Raw genomic sequence first — 15626 nt, 5'->3', positions numbered from 1 at the left:
TATTCAGCAGAGCAGCAGCTTGATATGTCTTTGTGAAGGATGGTTGTCACCCCACCTCACTGGTACTCTATTTTTATCAGTGATATGGCCTTGGACATCAGATCAATTTGGGGTTCAGATCCCCGGTCTTTGTCAACTGTGTGATTCGGGGAAAATCACTTCACCTCTCTGAGACTCGGAGTCTGAGACTCACTTCACCTCTCTGAGACTCGACGGAAAATGGGAACGGTACTCATGGTACCTAAAAAATAGGTTGTTTTAGGGATATGCGAGATGACACATATATAGCACAGGTGTCTCAAAAGCTTGGCCATTGCTGTTATCGCTATTACTGTTATTAACATTACTATAGTCACCAGTCATTTATCAGTCAACCCACATTTATTCAACACCTTCTGTGTGCTGGGGTGCTGAAAAAAAAAACTCAGTAAATATTGTAAAATTGGTTTTCTTAATGACTCAATAAACATTTATTCAGTGCTTTTTATGTGCTGGGTGCTGGAAAAATTCAATAAATATTGTAACATTGGCTTTCTTAATGACTTGAGATCTCAACCAAATACACTGGAGTTTAAGGAATGGTTCTGCTGGTGGGATACAAAAGACATTTAAAGTGCTTCGCATGGGGCCTGGCACATATCAGGGAGAAGATGTTAGACAATGATGGGGGTGCTGGTAGTGGTGATATTGAAAACTAGTTGACTCAACAATCTTTATTCAGTTCATTTGCCAGACTGCTCAATGTTTGTCCCTCTAAGAAACCATTTCTTCTTAAGTAAATGAGTGCTGATCTTGTAAGAAAGAACTTCTTTTTTCAAAGTAACACTTTAATAGGAGTAGATTAACATTCCTTATTATAGGGTAGGCTTATAATAAGAGTCTGGAGCCTAGGAGGTAATTTTCCCTATTGAAAGGTAAGCGAATTTTTACTAATTTGTAAGTAAATATTAGAATAGCTGGGCTTAGACATTTCTATACTGTAGAGAAATCAGAGGTCTGATCAAAAAAATGACAATACTAATAACTACCCACTAACTTTGTGAGACAAATAAAGGTAGACGTCTAATCTCTTAGATGAAAAAAAATGCATTCTTTTACATTTCACATTAATTTACATTAGGCACTTTTCTGTGGGAAATAGACAGGAACAAACAGGTTTAGACTCTTGTTCTTCTTTGTCCGTAAAGCTTTCACAACCCCTTAGTATTTCGACACAGAGTAATGCGCTCTGTCAGGGGCCCTTAGCCCCCCCAGATCTCAAAACAACAACAACGAGTCCCCTCATTTGCCAAACACTGTTCTTCCACGAAAGAGGAAGGGCCTACCTGTGATAAGAAGTCTTTTGATGACAGCAAAGTGAGAAGCCGATATGCTTTCAGGCCAATAATGATATGATGGCCCAAGCCACGTTCAATGAGAAATTAATTTTCGCCAAGGGATGATGCCCTTACCTCAAATATGTTTGAAGGCTCATTGTTGTACTGATTGGATATTATTTCTGATTGGTCACTGCACCACTTGAGTCCACCCAGAAAGCTGTCTGTATCCAAGTCGTTCACGTCTAGTTCAGAAAGGTCAAGTTCAGGAAGATCTGGGCAAAGAGGCTGGTCTTCACCAACCAGAGCAGCACACTGCAGGAGGCAGGGGGGAAAAAAAGCTTTCATTAACTGCAGGAATTTATTAAACTGCAATAGCATGTGATAGGAATTAAGCCTGGTTAATTCAACCACACCACCAAAGCTGGTTTCCAGGGTTTTAGCCACCAGGGAAAAAACATCCTAAATTCTTTTACTGACTTTGCTCTCAAGGGATACTTTGCCTGATCCATTCCATCCAAGATTCTACCTCAAAATTCATGGTAAATGCCATGTTCCCGTGAAGCCCTCTCTGATTCTTCCAGTTAGAAATCAACTTAAAAAAAAAAGAAAAGAAAAGAAAAGAAATCAACTGGATTTGGACTTTTTTGATGGTTAGCACTGAACGAGTTTCAACTTTTTCAGTCACCGCTGCGCAAAAGTCTACTCTACCCTGAGAGTATAATCTCTTTGAGGGAAGGATACAAATTTGATTTTACCTTGGAATCGCCATCACACGTAATAAAAACAAAATAAACAATTGTTGAATGAAAACTAGCAGCATAAGAGCTCTACTAGGAAAACTTTCTCCATTCACGTTCCTTTTGACCATTATAATCCACATAATTCATTTAGCAACTAATGATGCAAGTCCTCTAATTTGTCTATGGTTCTCTTGAATTATTATTTAAATCTCGCAACTTGACTCTTCATGAGCCACAGCACTTCATCTTGAACAGGTCAAAAGGAAGTTCCTTGAGATAAGGACAAAAGTCATAGTTTTTCTGTATGATCTTTACATCTTTTACAACGTTTAACTTGCAAGTCAAGTGTGGGGGGAGTGCGTGTGAGTGGGATCGCTTGACATCTACGAAGGAAAAACCCCTATAGCACCCCACAACCGTATTTTTTTCTCATCATTTATGTATTCCTCACCTACGCTCTGAGTGAATTCAAAAGAACTATTTTCCTTCGGAGTTTTTCAACGACTTCAACACAGCGAGAGGTTGCAAATAGCCCACACTGTGGCTGGGCTGGCTTGTCAGCAAGGCTATGTCAGACTGGAAGAGTCATTCACTTCCTTGCACGGAGTAGGTGGTCTTTTCATTGTCCCACACTGTGGCTTTTTGAAGGAAGTGGCCCCCCGTTATCAGAGAGGTGGTCTTCTCACCTCCAATCGGCAATCTGACTGCTGATTTCCTCACGGCATACTGTGCAGAACCCTGCAGAAGTTTCCTACTGCAGGGCTCCGGTGATACCAGAGCCAGAAGGACTTTATCCACCTGCAAGCCAAGGTGTCTAAATCAGAGCAGGTGCGCAAGCTGAAGTGGCACGCTCACGGCCCTGCCTTCCAAGGTCAGGAGAGATGCCATGGAGTTATTCCCATCCAGGCAGCCGTTGGGCCTGAAGCTCAAGATTCTGCCTGACATTTAGGTTTTGAATAAAAGAAGTTTTATGCAGATTTTTTTTTTTTTTCCTCGAGCACCCCTGTCATCCCTGGCAGGCTACATTACACGGGTCATATGCAGCAGCACGATCGTAAGCACCACGCTGAGAAGAAGGTACTGGGTAATGGAGTCAGCAGTTGGTAAGGGGAGGCCGGGGGCAGCCTGAAGATGACTGTGATTCTTCCCTAAGACCACCAGGTCCCAGTCAGATCCCAGACTGCAGGCACGACGGTAACGCGAAAAGAAAGGGCAATCCTCTCCACCTGAACTCTTTCCTTATCATTTTATCGGTCGTTCCGTTTTTTATTATCCGAGTTAGCCCAAAGTTGCAGATCGGTATACTTGACTAGGTTTATAAGTAGGCGGAGGCTGGGCCGCGGAGATTTTGTTCTGGTACAATGTTCGCGTTCTGTTACGGGCGTAACACTTCCCAGTCTCCATACCGGCCCACGCTGCTTATTCTCCAGGTACAAACACACAGTGTTAACTCTTCCCCAACATGATCGATTCAGAGACAAGGGTAACTTTTTCAATGGTGCAAAACCCACCAGGGCTTCATTGAGGGACAGTCCTTAAACAAGAAAGAAGAAGCATGAACAACAGAAACAGCAACAAAAAATAAAATGAAGGTGGAAAACACGGGAGGTGTCCATCTGGCTTAAGTTCCTGTCGTGGAGAACGTAACTTAGAAGCCATGCTTCGGAATGCCGGCGTGTCCCATCGACTGGTGAACAACTTCTTGCTGTCTCTCCCCTCAACTGCCTTCTCTAAGCATGGCTTGTGCAACACCCTTCACCCTTGCAGGTATGTGCATTTTTAAGTGACTTCTGAACAACCATTAAAAAGACCAGATCAATTTCTGGCATTTTACTGCGCTGTCATTCACACATTCCTTTCCTCCCTTTTCTCTTTCCGTCCCATTTTTGCTCTTACGTTGTGGTTGGAAATGTGCCTGTGCTCTGGCCAATGTGGACATGCTAGTAAAATCAGTGTTTCTGAATGTGGCATTATCCCGATAATCTAAAACACATTAGTGATAGCAGGTGTCCCTGTTATTAATTTGTATTTGGCCTTTGGATGATGCCAGACTTAACAGTCCGAGCCCTGTAACTGTCCTCATCTGACATGCTGATATTTACTGCTTCCCTATACATCTGTAACAGGTGTCTTTCTTGCAGTTACAGAGACACATTCTCCTGCCTCTTTGCAACTATGACAGCTATTTCACAACCGTAGCCTTAATTTTATAATAAGATTTAAGAGGATAAAGCAGTCACTAAACACAAAAGGCTAATTATTGTACGTTTTTTCACCCCAACAGACTTTTCCCTTAGTTAAGGAGCAGACAATAAATTAGCTTAACTGCACTGATGATAATGAATCATCATAATTAAGTATAATTCTCCATTAACCTTTTGGAGGTTTTTGTGCCATTGATGGTAAATTTTAAAGAGAGAGAGAAGAAAGAGTGGACTTGGCCACATTAATTATATTAAGGAAAAAAGAATTCTTACTTCTTAGAAAAAAATTAGTGAGGACAGGGAAAAGGGAGTAGGGCGGGGGGGGCAGGCAGTAAAGAATGACAGTCTTCGTGGAGGGTATGTCATGTGAACTGTCTCTATCAATCTTGGTAACCTTATTGTACATCACCTTCATTAAACTGTAAAACACTGGGGACTCTGAGTAGCTACAGCGATATAGGCCTTTATTAACCACTGTGCTGTCCTGTCATTACGTGCAAAAGGGCATAATACGTTTTAGGATGACAGCAAACGTTAATGATTCCAAAAATGAAAACTGCCTATGCTACCTGCTGCTCGTAACACGTTAGGCTGGCCGAGGTGGTTCCCAGAGCTGCGGCCGCCAAGGCACGGCTTCTCGCAGCTCGCTGCCTCCAGTGCAACAGAGAGGCGACTGGCCAGTCTCCACCGACAACTCAATCCACGGCTGGACGCTGAGCCCGGGGAACTCACCTCCTTCAGAAGAACATAAAAGGACCACTGTTCTAAACGGTCCCGACGCTGACTTGAAAACGACTCCAGGAATTCCAGTGATGAAAAGAAATCCTCCATATTTCCAGATCAACTCCCAACAGCATCCAGAATAACGCGTGATGGAAAAATGAAACTATAGCAGCTGAGAGACCCACACTGCCAGCCAGCCTGCCAGCCAGCCAGCCACAGGACGCTTCGGCGGCTCCAAGACACTGGGGACTTTGAAGCCACTTAGAACCCTGACTCCTAATAGCGACAGCACGTATGAATTAGCCCGATCCAGTCTACCTTACCGAGAAATCACAACAAGATAAGGACAGTCAGGATCCGCAAGTACCAGCTGCCAAGGCAGGAGAGGGCAACCCGAGCCAACATGTGCAAACCCAGCAAAGAGTTAAGGAGCCAGGGCATGCCTCGCTAGATAGGAGAAATGCATTCGCGGACGGCCCGGCCAAATTATTTTCACTTTAGATGTGTATCGCCACACCACATGGACATCTTATTTAATCAAATCACGTGTGGCTCTCGATCCTCCCCCTCACCCTACGTGCCCTCGGCTGCCCAGAGGGAGCCCTAGCAGTCCTCTGCCGGAGTCATTGTTAGCTGCTCCGGTCCCCCGTGCAATGCAATTGGGCTACATCTCGCTGCAGTCCGCAGAAAGTTTCGCTTCTTTCCCAAGTTGCCCAAACTTTCCGAGAACATTCCATTGTGTTGAATGCAAACATGCCGCGGCCCTCCTTCCCCCCGCTAGTCACTGTAGGCTCCAGAGATTATGAGGAAACGGCTTGCTTTTCTCCCCCTGTATGAATTGTGGCCAGCAGAGACTGTGGAATTGATGTATTGCCGTCTATTTTTACACAAGCAGCGAGCAGCCCCACACACAGCCCTGCATAAACTCCTCTCTCCGGCTTCAGGCAGCTCTCCGTGGTACAGAGAGATTTAACCATTGGCTTCCCTGCCACCGACGCTAATGCAAAACCTTCATCGTAAGGCGTATGTACATATTTTTTTATTTGCTGACCAAATCTTTCAACCACATATAGCTGTTTTAAAGGGATCAGCTCCCTTGTTTTGTGGTGCTGCGGGGAAAGCAATCTAAAATAGCCTAGCAGGATTATTTAGGATTTTGTGAGTTCTCTGTCTGATGAACAGAGAGAGAGGGGAAAAAGAGAAAAAAAAAAAATCCGGACTAGAGTCAAAACTGACTATATTTGAGCACATCCATTTTAATATTTTTATCTTCATCTTATTATAAATAGAAATGGCATTTTTCCAACCGGGCCACTAAATACCACTGGAAAGACTTCAGCTTCTGATTCATATCAATATCTTAGAGCATAAATATTGCATATGAGTAGAAACAGAGCCAAAGGCACATGGAAAGAGTTTCCAACTGCAACAGATATGGGTGACAGCAGCTAAGCTTTGATTTGCTCAAGGCATCTCAGAGCCACCTTAAAATAGCAAAGTTATTGGAGTTAAGATAAGATTGAGATTCCCTTCCAAAAGCTCCTGCCCGGGATACTTTCCTGCCTCCTCTCCTTGTCCAAGCCCTTCCCCCCCACCCCCCCGTTACAGGAATAATTGCATCGGGAGGGAAGCTTCAGTCCTGGCTGCAGTGCCGAGCCCAGCCCCAGCTCACCTCGATGTCACTCCATACAGAGTCCTGGTTGCACATGTCCCACGCCATCCAGCTCCTGAATGACGCCAGTCAAGCTTTTTCAACTCCAATCCACAGTGACACAGAGCACACACTCATGCAGGCAACCAGCCCCTTACTGAGAGTGAACTGAAGGCACCTGTCTTACTACAGTCCCCAGTCACATGACAAAGCTATTAAAAAGTAGGCTGGGCTGTCACTCACCCAGCCTCCCTTCTCCTGTGCAGCTTGCTGCTCAAACTCGTGACGTCACTCAAAGGCAGCCTTCTGCCTCAGTGAAGTAACGCTTAAAAAAAAAAAAAAAAACGGAAAGAAGAAAGAAAGAAAGGAAACACTTGGACTTTTGGAGGCTTCAAGCATCATGCTGTGATTAAAGCCAGCTTTGAATGCCACAGACTCTAAACGGAGTCCTGGCCATATAATAACTAAAATCCCCTGCAATCTTTTTTTAATTTATTTTCCTTCCAAAACAAGCAAGTGGCAAAGCTCCCTGTTTCATCACAGAGTAACTATACTCTTAGCTAAAATGTGCACTCCCCAAGGATTCAAATACTAAGACCTCCAGTGGACTCCAGCTCGGTTTGGGACTAAAGCAAGAGCTTATCACATGATGCATTTTTATGAGACATTTTCTAATTGGGGGAAGTGTTTGAAAGCAGAGAATGGGGCAGGCATTTTTTTTTTTTTTTTTTTTTGCTTGTTTAATCAACAAAATAGTCTGTATTTGTTAAGGTATAAACAAACTCCTCTACCCAGGAATCTGCTGTCCCCGTGGCGGTAAGGGAACACCAGCTCCCAAAGTGTTACTGCAATTTGCTTTGCTCCTTATAAGGAGAACAACGAACAAAATACCACCCTTTCAGGTCCTTTCTAATTATTTCCATTTCTCTCATAGGCTCCCAGAAAACAAGTGTTAGTAAATACAGTTGCCGCCGCTGTGCTCAGATCAGCTGAGTTTCCCGGCTGCCTTTTTTTTCATATGTGTACCATTTCCACCCCAGCCGCCTTAGGGTGCCTTTTTGAATAAACACTGGATTCCAACCCAAGTGCCTGAGCTGTGCAGTTTGCATTTGAGACCAAGAATGTCCGTGGAGTAAGGGAAAAATACTGACACGCTATTAGCAGAAATATTCATTTCTTGAGCTTTTTAATTTTTTTTTTTTCCAGCCTCTACCCTGAGACAATGAAGGCTAATGCAGGTGCACTGTTTTATGATGACATACATATTGAATACATAACAAACTCAAGGCACTGGGGATCGCCGAGAAACACTTCCCATAACACTACAGTGGTCTGATTTAACCCTTCCAAGTTCCAGGGAAATGTACATGTGTATATAAATTTGTGAATACATGTTTTTAATAAAATTTTCAACCCAATATACTTTAAAATCAGTTCAATTCTTTTACTTGATAATAACTTCTCTGGAAAAAAAAATCCCCCAGGTATCTAAAAATAATTTTAAAGCACTATTAATTTAATCTCCTGTTCCACTAAGGTTAATTTAATGGGTTCTCTCTTGTCCATCTCTTTCTAAAGAAAAAAAAAATGGTGATTCTCTCTGACACATTTTAACTGTAAAGTTGCACCGATATTAAAGGTGAAAGGAAGACAAATCAAACAAACAAAAATCAAACTGTTTCTTCTTTCAGACCACACATGTTATAAGGTATTTTTCTACTCTGATATCTGCAACAAGTTGCCAGTAAATTCCTGAAAAATGTGATGAAATTGACAGTTTGTCATTACTGGACATAAAAAGATGGCCCAGAGTTTTGACATTTTAAGTTAGCTGAGTACATTTCACCGGCACATCTTCCCTCTTACAAATAGCGGAAAATTACTGTAGTTTTAATTTCCTAAATCAAGAAAGAACAGGAAAATACAACCTCAGGAAGGCTTTTATACATGCAATTAGTGGCATTACTCTGCACTCCCCACAAAGAAACACTAATTTTCTTCCCAATTATATTCTGATTTAATGTAAAACTACAGTAAATTATTAAAATTCAGGGCAAAGGTCATTGGCTCTACCCTCAACACAGCCAACTGTGAAATAACAGTGGTCACTTGACCAATAAGAGTTGATGTTTATTAATTATTATCAGGTGATCCCCGTGGTGATTTTTTCTGATACTCTTAACTGTCTTTATCAAAGGTTAGGCATCCATTATGCATATCTTTCTAAGCATATAAATGTATATACATATATTTTTTTTAAATTCTGTTCACACATTTTAAAGAAGTTCTTTGCACTGGAACATTTTGTATGATTGTTTTTGATATTGTAACCTGCCCACATTGTGGTGTTGGGGTTTTCTTACTTGTTTTCTTACCACCTAATTCCACTTTTTCTTAATCCAATCAGCACAGTCACTGAAACTACAGGTAGTTTTATATACATTTTCTTCTCCCTTCACCATCACAATGAGGGGGAGTTAAGAGTCAAAACACTGACATGATTTCTAAGCTACAGCATAGGGCATATTTCCCCTCAAGTTTCTATGACGGGACAATTCCAAACTTAAATTGATTCTTGGGACAAATCAGAGTCACTTTCACTATTATTATTATTTTTTTAATCTCAAAGTTACAACTCTAACGAGAGGGATATTTGAGAGGTCTTATAATTTGGTTAATTAGCTCTTCAGATTTTAAAAATTCTCTTGTGTCCAGTTTTTTCTTTTCTCAGGAGAACATAAACTGTTAGTTCCTCACCAACTTAGCTCTTTTCTGGCTTCCCAGGCAGTTTCTATATTTAATTCTTTCTCTGTCTTGACTGTTTTTCTCTTCCTCTCTCCCTGCGGCCCTCCTCATACCTCTCCATCAGCTCTGCCTCTAAGATTTCCAAATGTTTGTTTTCAATCAGCAAGGATCTATTGAAATCTGACTGTGTCCACAGCAACGTATTGTAAGGACTACCAAGAAGGCATAGGACATGGACACAAGGGAGCTGACAATTTTAGGGGGATGACAGCCCTTAAAAATGAAAAATAATTTGCTATGAAAAAAAAAAACAATGCAACTTTGCCCAATACCAGGATTCCTCTTCTCCTTAAAACACACCCTTTTTGGGTACAAGGTCCTTCCACTAACCATTACAATTCACACCCAAATCAACCCCACTTTGTCCCAACAATAGAAAGAGGTATTTATTAACATCTGTTGAGAGCCCATAATGTTCCATATCTTCACAGAACCTAGATTCCACCCCAGTGGAATTTCTCCCCTCACTAGCTCTGTTAACGTTTCCCAAGACTCCAACATTAGTGAAGGCAAGAGATCTAGCCTCAGTTGATAACAAGAGAGAAAATAAACCTTCGAGATAATTCCATTCCGTAACAAAAATATTAGACAAAGCATGTAACATTTCCCCACCATTGCCCCAAACTATAGGCTTTTCCCACCCTCTCTGCTTCAGACAATTATCACTTAAAAACTAAATAAACACAATCAAACTCAAATACCCAAGTAGACAGCAGCAAAGACAATTTGTTTTAACATCATTATTGCAAATAGGTGAGAACTCAGAAGTAAAGAGCTACTAGTATAAAATATCTTTGTCCCATTGTTTTTTTTATAAACTTAAATAGAGATGTAAGGACAAATTAAAGGCTGAAACTTAAAAAGAAACCTGGAAAAGAAAATATATATAGCAGGGCTGACATGAGCTTGACATTAAGATCAGCATTTTATATAGCATATTTCAATCAATTTTGGTCCTCAAAGCTACTCAATAAAGATTATCTTGTACTCATTTTATAACTGAGAAAAAATATAAAAAGAAAAAAAGCAAGGGTTTAGATAGCAGCTGAAAATGGCATATAGATCTCTGAAAACTCTTCTAGGAAGGACTGAAGTTTTATACATAAGAATAATATTCATTCCCAAGTCAAAAGCACCAGCAAAGACCCCGGAGGTAACTTTATATCCGAGAGAGTGTCTACATAGCTGGAAACTAACATTCCTGGGAATGCTGCCTGCCTAGAGCATTCTTCCAGAAAAGGAAAGGGATCTGCCCAGAATTGCTAATGTTTTTAAAGTTAATCATTGCTAACAGGCATTCAATTGCTTGCTTTTAATTCCTAGAGGGGCTGATTGATTCTGATACCCCATGTCAGTTTCTGAGCACATGCTCTGAGCCTCTGGGACATATTTGAAGCTGGGGCCATGCGGGGCACCAAAGTTGGTGGCAGAGCAGGGTACATCAAACACCTCTAGCCTACAAACACTCTCAAATCAAATCTTACTTTGTTCTGCCATGATGATGTCAATGTGAACAAAGCACCTTGGGGGAAACAAACAGAAGAAAAGTCACTGCATGGCTTTCATGCTTCCTTGAATTCATTTGTTTATTTTTTAAAATAAACTGAAGGCAATAGACAACCTTGGCAACACAACTTTTATCCCCAATAAAACCTTCGGCAGAACAGTTCTGTGCAACTGAGTCAGCCTGTATTTTAACACAGACCTCAGAATCTGCTCCTGCCGTTTTTCCCATTAAAGCCCCCCGCAACAAAAAAAAAAGTGAAAATTAATTTGGGCTGCAGTCAGTCAGTTGGACTAAGCTAAACATAAAGTAAAAAGTATGCTTATTAGGTGTGAAGATAAGAAATAATAAAAGGATGGTTAAAATCTGCTTTTGTCTGATATTTAATTCTGCCATATTTTCATTTACCTTAATTATTTCAAGTTAATGCATCTATAATGCAGGGAGTTATTGGTTATAGAAATAAGAAATGCTCCATAGGATTATTTAGCAATATTTTTTTTACTGAAATTGAAAATAAAGCACATTGTATTTTATTAAATTTGGCACTGTTGAAAAATATAAAGAGCCACTAAACCTCAGTAATGTAATAGTTCACTGAAGAAGATATTTTTATTCCCTAAGGAACTTAGTGAAGGGCCTGAGAAAACTGAGGTACACAAATTACTAAATTGAAAAAAAAAAAAAACTGTTAGTCGAATAGTTCTGCCTGGTACTTTTTTCTAGAGCTTGGGTCCTAATGAGCTTAACTTTTCTTGACTTTAGTGAAGTAAATTGTATTTTTCAATTAGTCTCAAAATGGAAGCATGAAATAGGTGAAGAGTTTTCTTTCTTTCTTTCTTTCTTTCTGTCTGTCTGTCTTTCTTTCCTTCTTTCTCTTTCCTCCCTCCCTCCTTTATTTTTCTTCCTTCCTTCCTTCCTTCCTTCCTTCCTTCCTTTCTTTCTCTCTCTCTCTCTTTCTTTAACTCCCATCAGACAAGTCTCAGAAAGGTTTGGTGATTTTGCTTTTGTTTCTGTTGTAGATTTTTCAGTGCTTTGATATTTGAATTTAATTCCAGCAGAGCTAATATCTATCCTGAAAATGTGGGGAGGCAGAAAGGGAATAAATTCCTATCTTAAGAAGCAATTAGCTTCAGGTCTAAGCTGAATTTTATGATGACTTAAATAAAATCTTACCTTATATTTGCTAGCCCCAACAGACACAGGATTTTTGAGACAACTTTCTTAACCAAGAAGAACACTTCACTAAGATTGACCTCCACATTTAGCAGCTCAATCAAAAATAGATGTCAAATACTACTGGTAGGATTACAAATGGGTACAAGTGTTTCTAGAGGACAAGTAGGCAATACGTATCAAAAGTGTTAAAAATAGGCATCCCCCTAAACCCAGAAATTCTACCTCTGGAAATTCATCTTAAGGGCACAACAAGGGGATGTGTGCAAAGATTTTTGGTGTGAGGAGACCCAATACTATATTATTTGTATATAAATATATACAAATAAAATACTTGAAAACTTGAAAGCCAGGTAAATGAGCGATAGTAATAGTCTAGTTAAATAAATTATAAAGCATTTTATATGTGTGTGTGTGTGTGTGTGTGTGTGTGTCTGTGTATATACACATATATATTCATATATATATTCATATGTTTATATATTCATTATATATGTATATTCAACGCTAACATTAAAATCTATTGCAAAATACATTTAATGGCAAATAAGAAAATGTTCAAAATACACTAAGGTTTAAAATTATGTTTGAAAAAACTATAATCAAAACAAATTTACATGCCAATGTATCTACTCAAAGAAAAGAAGAAAGAGGACTGGGAGAACATATGGCAAGGTGTTAATAGTGGCTGATGATATTATAAGTCCTTTTTAATTTTCTTTCTGTGTATGTATGTTTTTCTGTAATTTTTAAATTTTCTGTGATGAACATGTATAACTTTTGTATTCAAAATAGAAAGTATCCCTTTTTCAAGGAAATCTAGAGGTTCAGGCGTACAGCTGTGCCCTCTTAATGTACAGGGAATGTAGCAAACAGAAATGGCCCCTGGCATCCAACGGAAGTCTCAAATATTCATCGCATGTTTACAAGGAAGCCATTTCTGTCTATCGTACCGAGTGTAGCCCACACTCCACTCAGAAGAAAGCCTCCTGAGTAACAGGGAGCAGTTACTCATCAGCATTCTGAGAAACCCTCTGAGCCCTGAGCTATAGGTTGAGGAAAGCTATCAAGTCTTAGTAGCTTGCCTCAGAGGTGGGCCCAAACCCCTGGCCCCAAGATCCCCCTGGCATTTTCACTTTGTTTCTCGATTTGAAATTTCATCAGTTCAGTTTAACAAACTCTCCGTTCAAAAGTGTAATTATCCTTGGTAGGGTAAAGGAGATTTTAGTTATTTATACAAAAGCATCTATTTGTTAGCCATATTTTTCCTTCCTTTCTAGCATCTAACAGAGTTCAGAAGCACATACCAAGAAAAAGACTAGTAAATGTCTTCAGAATGGTGTGACTATAAACTATTAAGAAGATTTCTCAGGAAGAGATTTTAGCACCTGGGAACAGGAAGGGGCCGTCCTGGCAGGTTTGGGAAGAGTTGATGTAGACGTGACTTCTTCCCAAGACAACTGAAGTAGGCAGGATGAGGAAAATGCCGTCCAAGTTTCAAACCAGTGACTTACAAGTGAACTTCTGGGATGCAATCTGTTCCCAAATGTGTAGCCACTGTGCAGGCTCTCATGTGCTGCAGCGCTTTTCTTGGGCAGGAAGCTCCTTCTGGACCCTCCAAGTATCCCGGAGGAGAGGTTGACCCATTCTCTTTCCCCAGGAAGACTCACTATCCTCACAGGAATGAAGGCTCTTACTATTAGCCCCTTGGAGTTAGTGTTCTCACAGTTTCATGGGCCTTTCCTGCAAATCACTCTTCCCACACTTGGGTGATCATTATTTTGACTATTAAGAATTTTCGTGGGAAAAGGGGTAATGAGGCTGGAACCAAGGCCAAGTTCATGAGACTTGTAGTCACGGGAATAAAAGGCACAGCAAAAGGAATAGAGTCGATGGTATTATAGTAGCCTTGGATGGTGACAGATGGTAGCTATGCTTGTGAGATTACATTTGGCTCAAGTCTATCCGAGAAGTAGAGGTAGAGGAACTTTGTGGATCTTGATTCAGTCCAAGATGGAAGGAAAGGGATGGTGGAAGAACATGGGTCCTCACTCAGCTGTGTCACTAGCCCACAGTTCAGCTTTATGGGCAGTTCGCTTAATGTCTCTGAGCCTCGGTCAAAGGAGATGGCCAGATTCAAACACATCTCAGATCCTTGCCACCTCTCAGACGCAAGGATATGCCTGCCTTGACAGAGGCAGAGACAGGCAACTTGGAAAGACCTCTTCGCACAGAGGAAATCCAAATGTTTCACTGCACAAAGGCAAGAATTCAGAAAGCGTGTGCAAAGAAGAGTAGGAAGCTGGTTTTCAACTTTGTTGAAAGAGCACAGCTTCATCACTTCCCTTGCAATATAGGTATTTAACTTCCTAACCATTCTAGAAAAGGGATATACTACTTTCACACATACTGACTATGTGAAATCTGGCTTCTACAGACCTGAGTCTCTTACAAAGCCCAGCAGTTGCCCCAGAGAAACAGCAAGTTTTCATCTTGTTTGTCATTAATGCTATTAAGTGGCATAAGTCATGTGTGAGACCAAGTTCCTACTCGCACAGTAAAAATGAAAACCACACACCTCGCGTGATAGTGACTATTAACTACGCCTGCATAGAGATGCCATTTGACATACTAACATGCAATTTGGTTTTACAACAGGGATTAAAAGACATTACCAGGAGAGAGGGGATTTGGAAAAGAGGAAGGATCCTGAACTTAGGGTTTTGTAAAGAGGAATAAGGTCTACAGCATCTAGGGAAATAAAAACTTAGAGTAAACCTCTTGCCTCCTAATCCTGGAATGCTCCCCCACCACTGCACTCCCCCTTGCCCAGCTTAAATGAAGGATTCATTATATTTGGTCAAAGGAGACCTTACCCCTTTTTAATTTGAGAGAAATTACCTGAGATATTACGGCAGGGTATGGAAAGAGAAGAGGCCGTGTGCCTAAAATGTTTTATTATGGCATTATTAGCAAATGTACTAAACCAAGGCTCTATCACAGGTTGGCTGATGTATCCTTGGGAGTTAATAATGTCTCCCAGTCAGCTGTTTTCTTTGTACGTACAACCCAGTTTAACAGGAGGAGGAAGATCTATGCTTCAGAGTCATCTAATGCCACCCAGCCAGAGATCCTCCTTTAGGGCTGAGTGAGTATCCACAGGCACACTAAACGCCCTAATAGGAAATTTGGAGACAGAGCCCTAGTGACAATGGAGTAAGCAAAGTAAGACCAGGTAAATGATAAACCTCGGTGAGGACAAAGCCTTGATAAACCACCAGCTATTTTCATACAATGCTGGATGTCCAAAGAGTATTCACTAGCATGACATACTTAACATCCCATTTTCCTGCACCAAGAGCAAAGAAACAATAAGAAAGCGAACATAAGAAAGCTTCATTTGCGTGCCTACGGATTAATCTCCAAAAGGCAGTCTGCAAGAGTTTGCCTTTTAAACAAGCCAAAAGCTTCATTGCGCTTTAAGGAGACTGGGTTGTCCTTTGG

General features: G+C 40.8%; 1 protein-coding gene across 1 annotated transcript in view; it reads right to left on the bottom strand.

Annotated features, from left to right (window-relative positions):
- Positions 1 to 6706, bottom strand: part of PPARGC1A (PPARG coactivator 1 alpha) — a 95812-nt gene extending 89106 nt beyond the window's left edge. The window contains exons 1-2 of the mRNA XM_007093736.3: positions 6659 to 6706; positions 1452 to 1631 (exon numbers count right to left, since the gene is read on the bottom strand). Of these exons, the coding sequence (XP_007093798.1) occupies positions 1452 to 1631; positions 6659 to 6706 (228 nt within the window). The remainder of the gene's footprint in view (positions 1 to 1451; positions 1632 to 6658) is intronic.
- Between the last annotated feature and the right edge of the window lie 8920 nt (positions 6707 to 15626).

This window comes from Panthera tigris, chromosome B1, assembly GCF_018350195.1.
Source record: "Panthera tigris isolate Pti1 chromosome B1, P.tigris_Pti1_mat1.1, whole genome shotgun sequence".
NCBI classification, from domain to species: Eukaryota; Metazoa; Chordata; class Mammalia; order Carnivora; family Felidae; genus Panthera; species Panthera tigris.
Note: the sequence above shows the minus strand (reverse complement) of the source record. Positions and strands in the feature narration are given on the sequence as shown.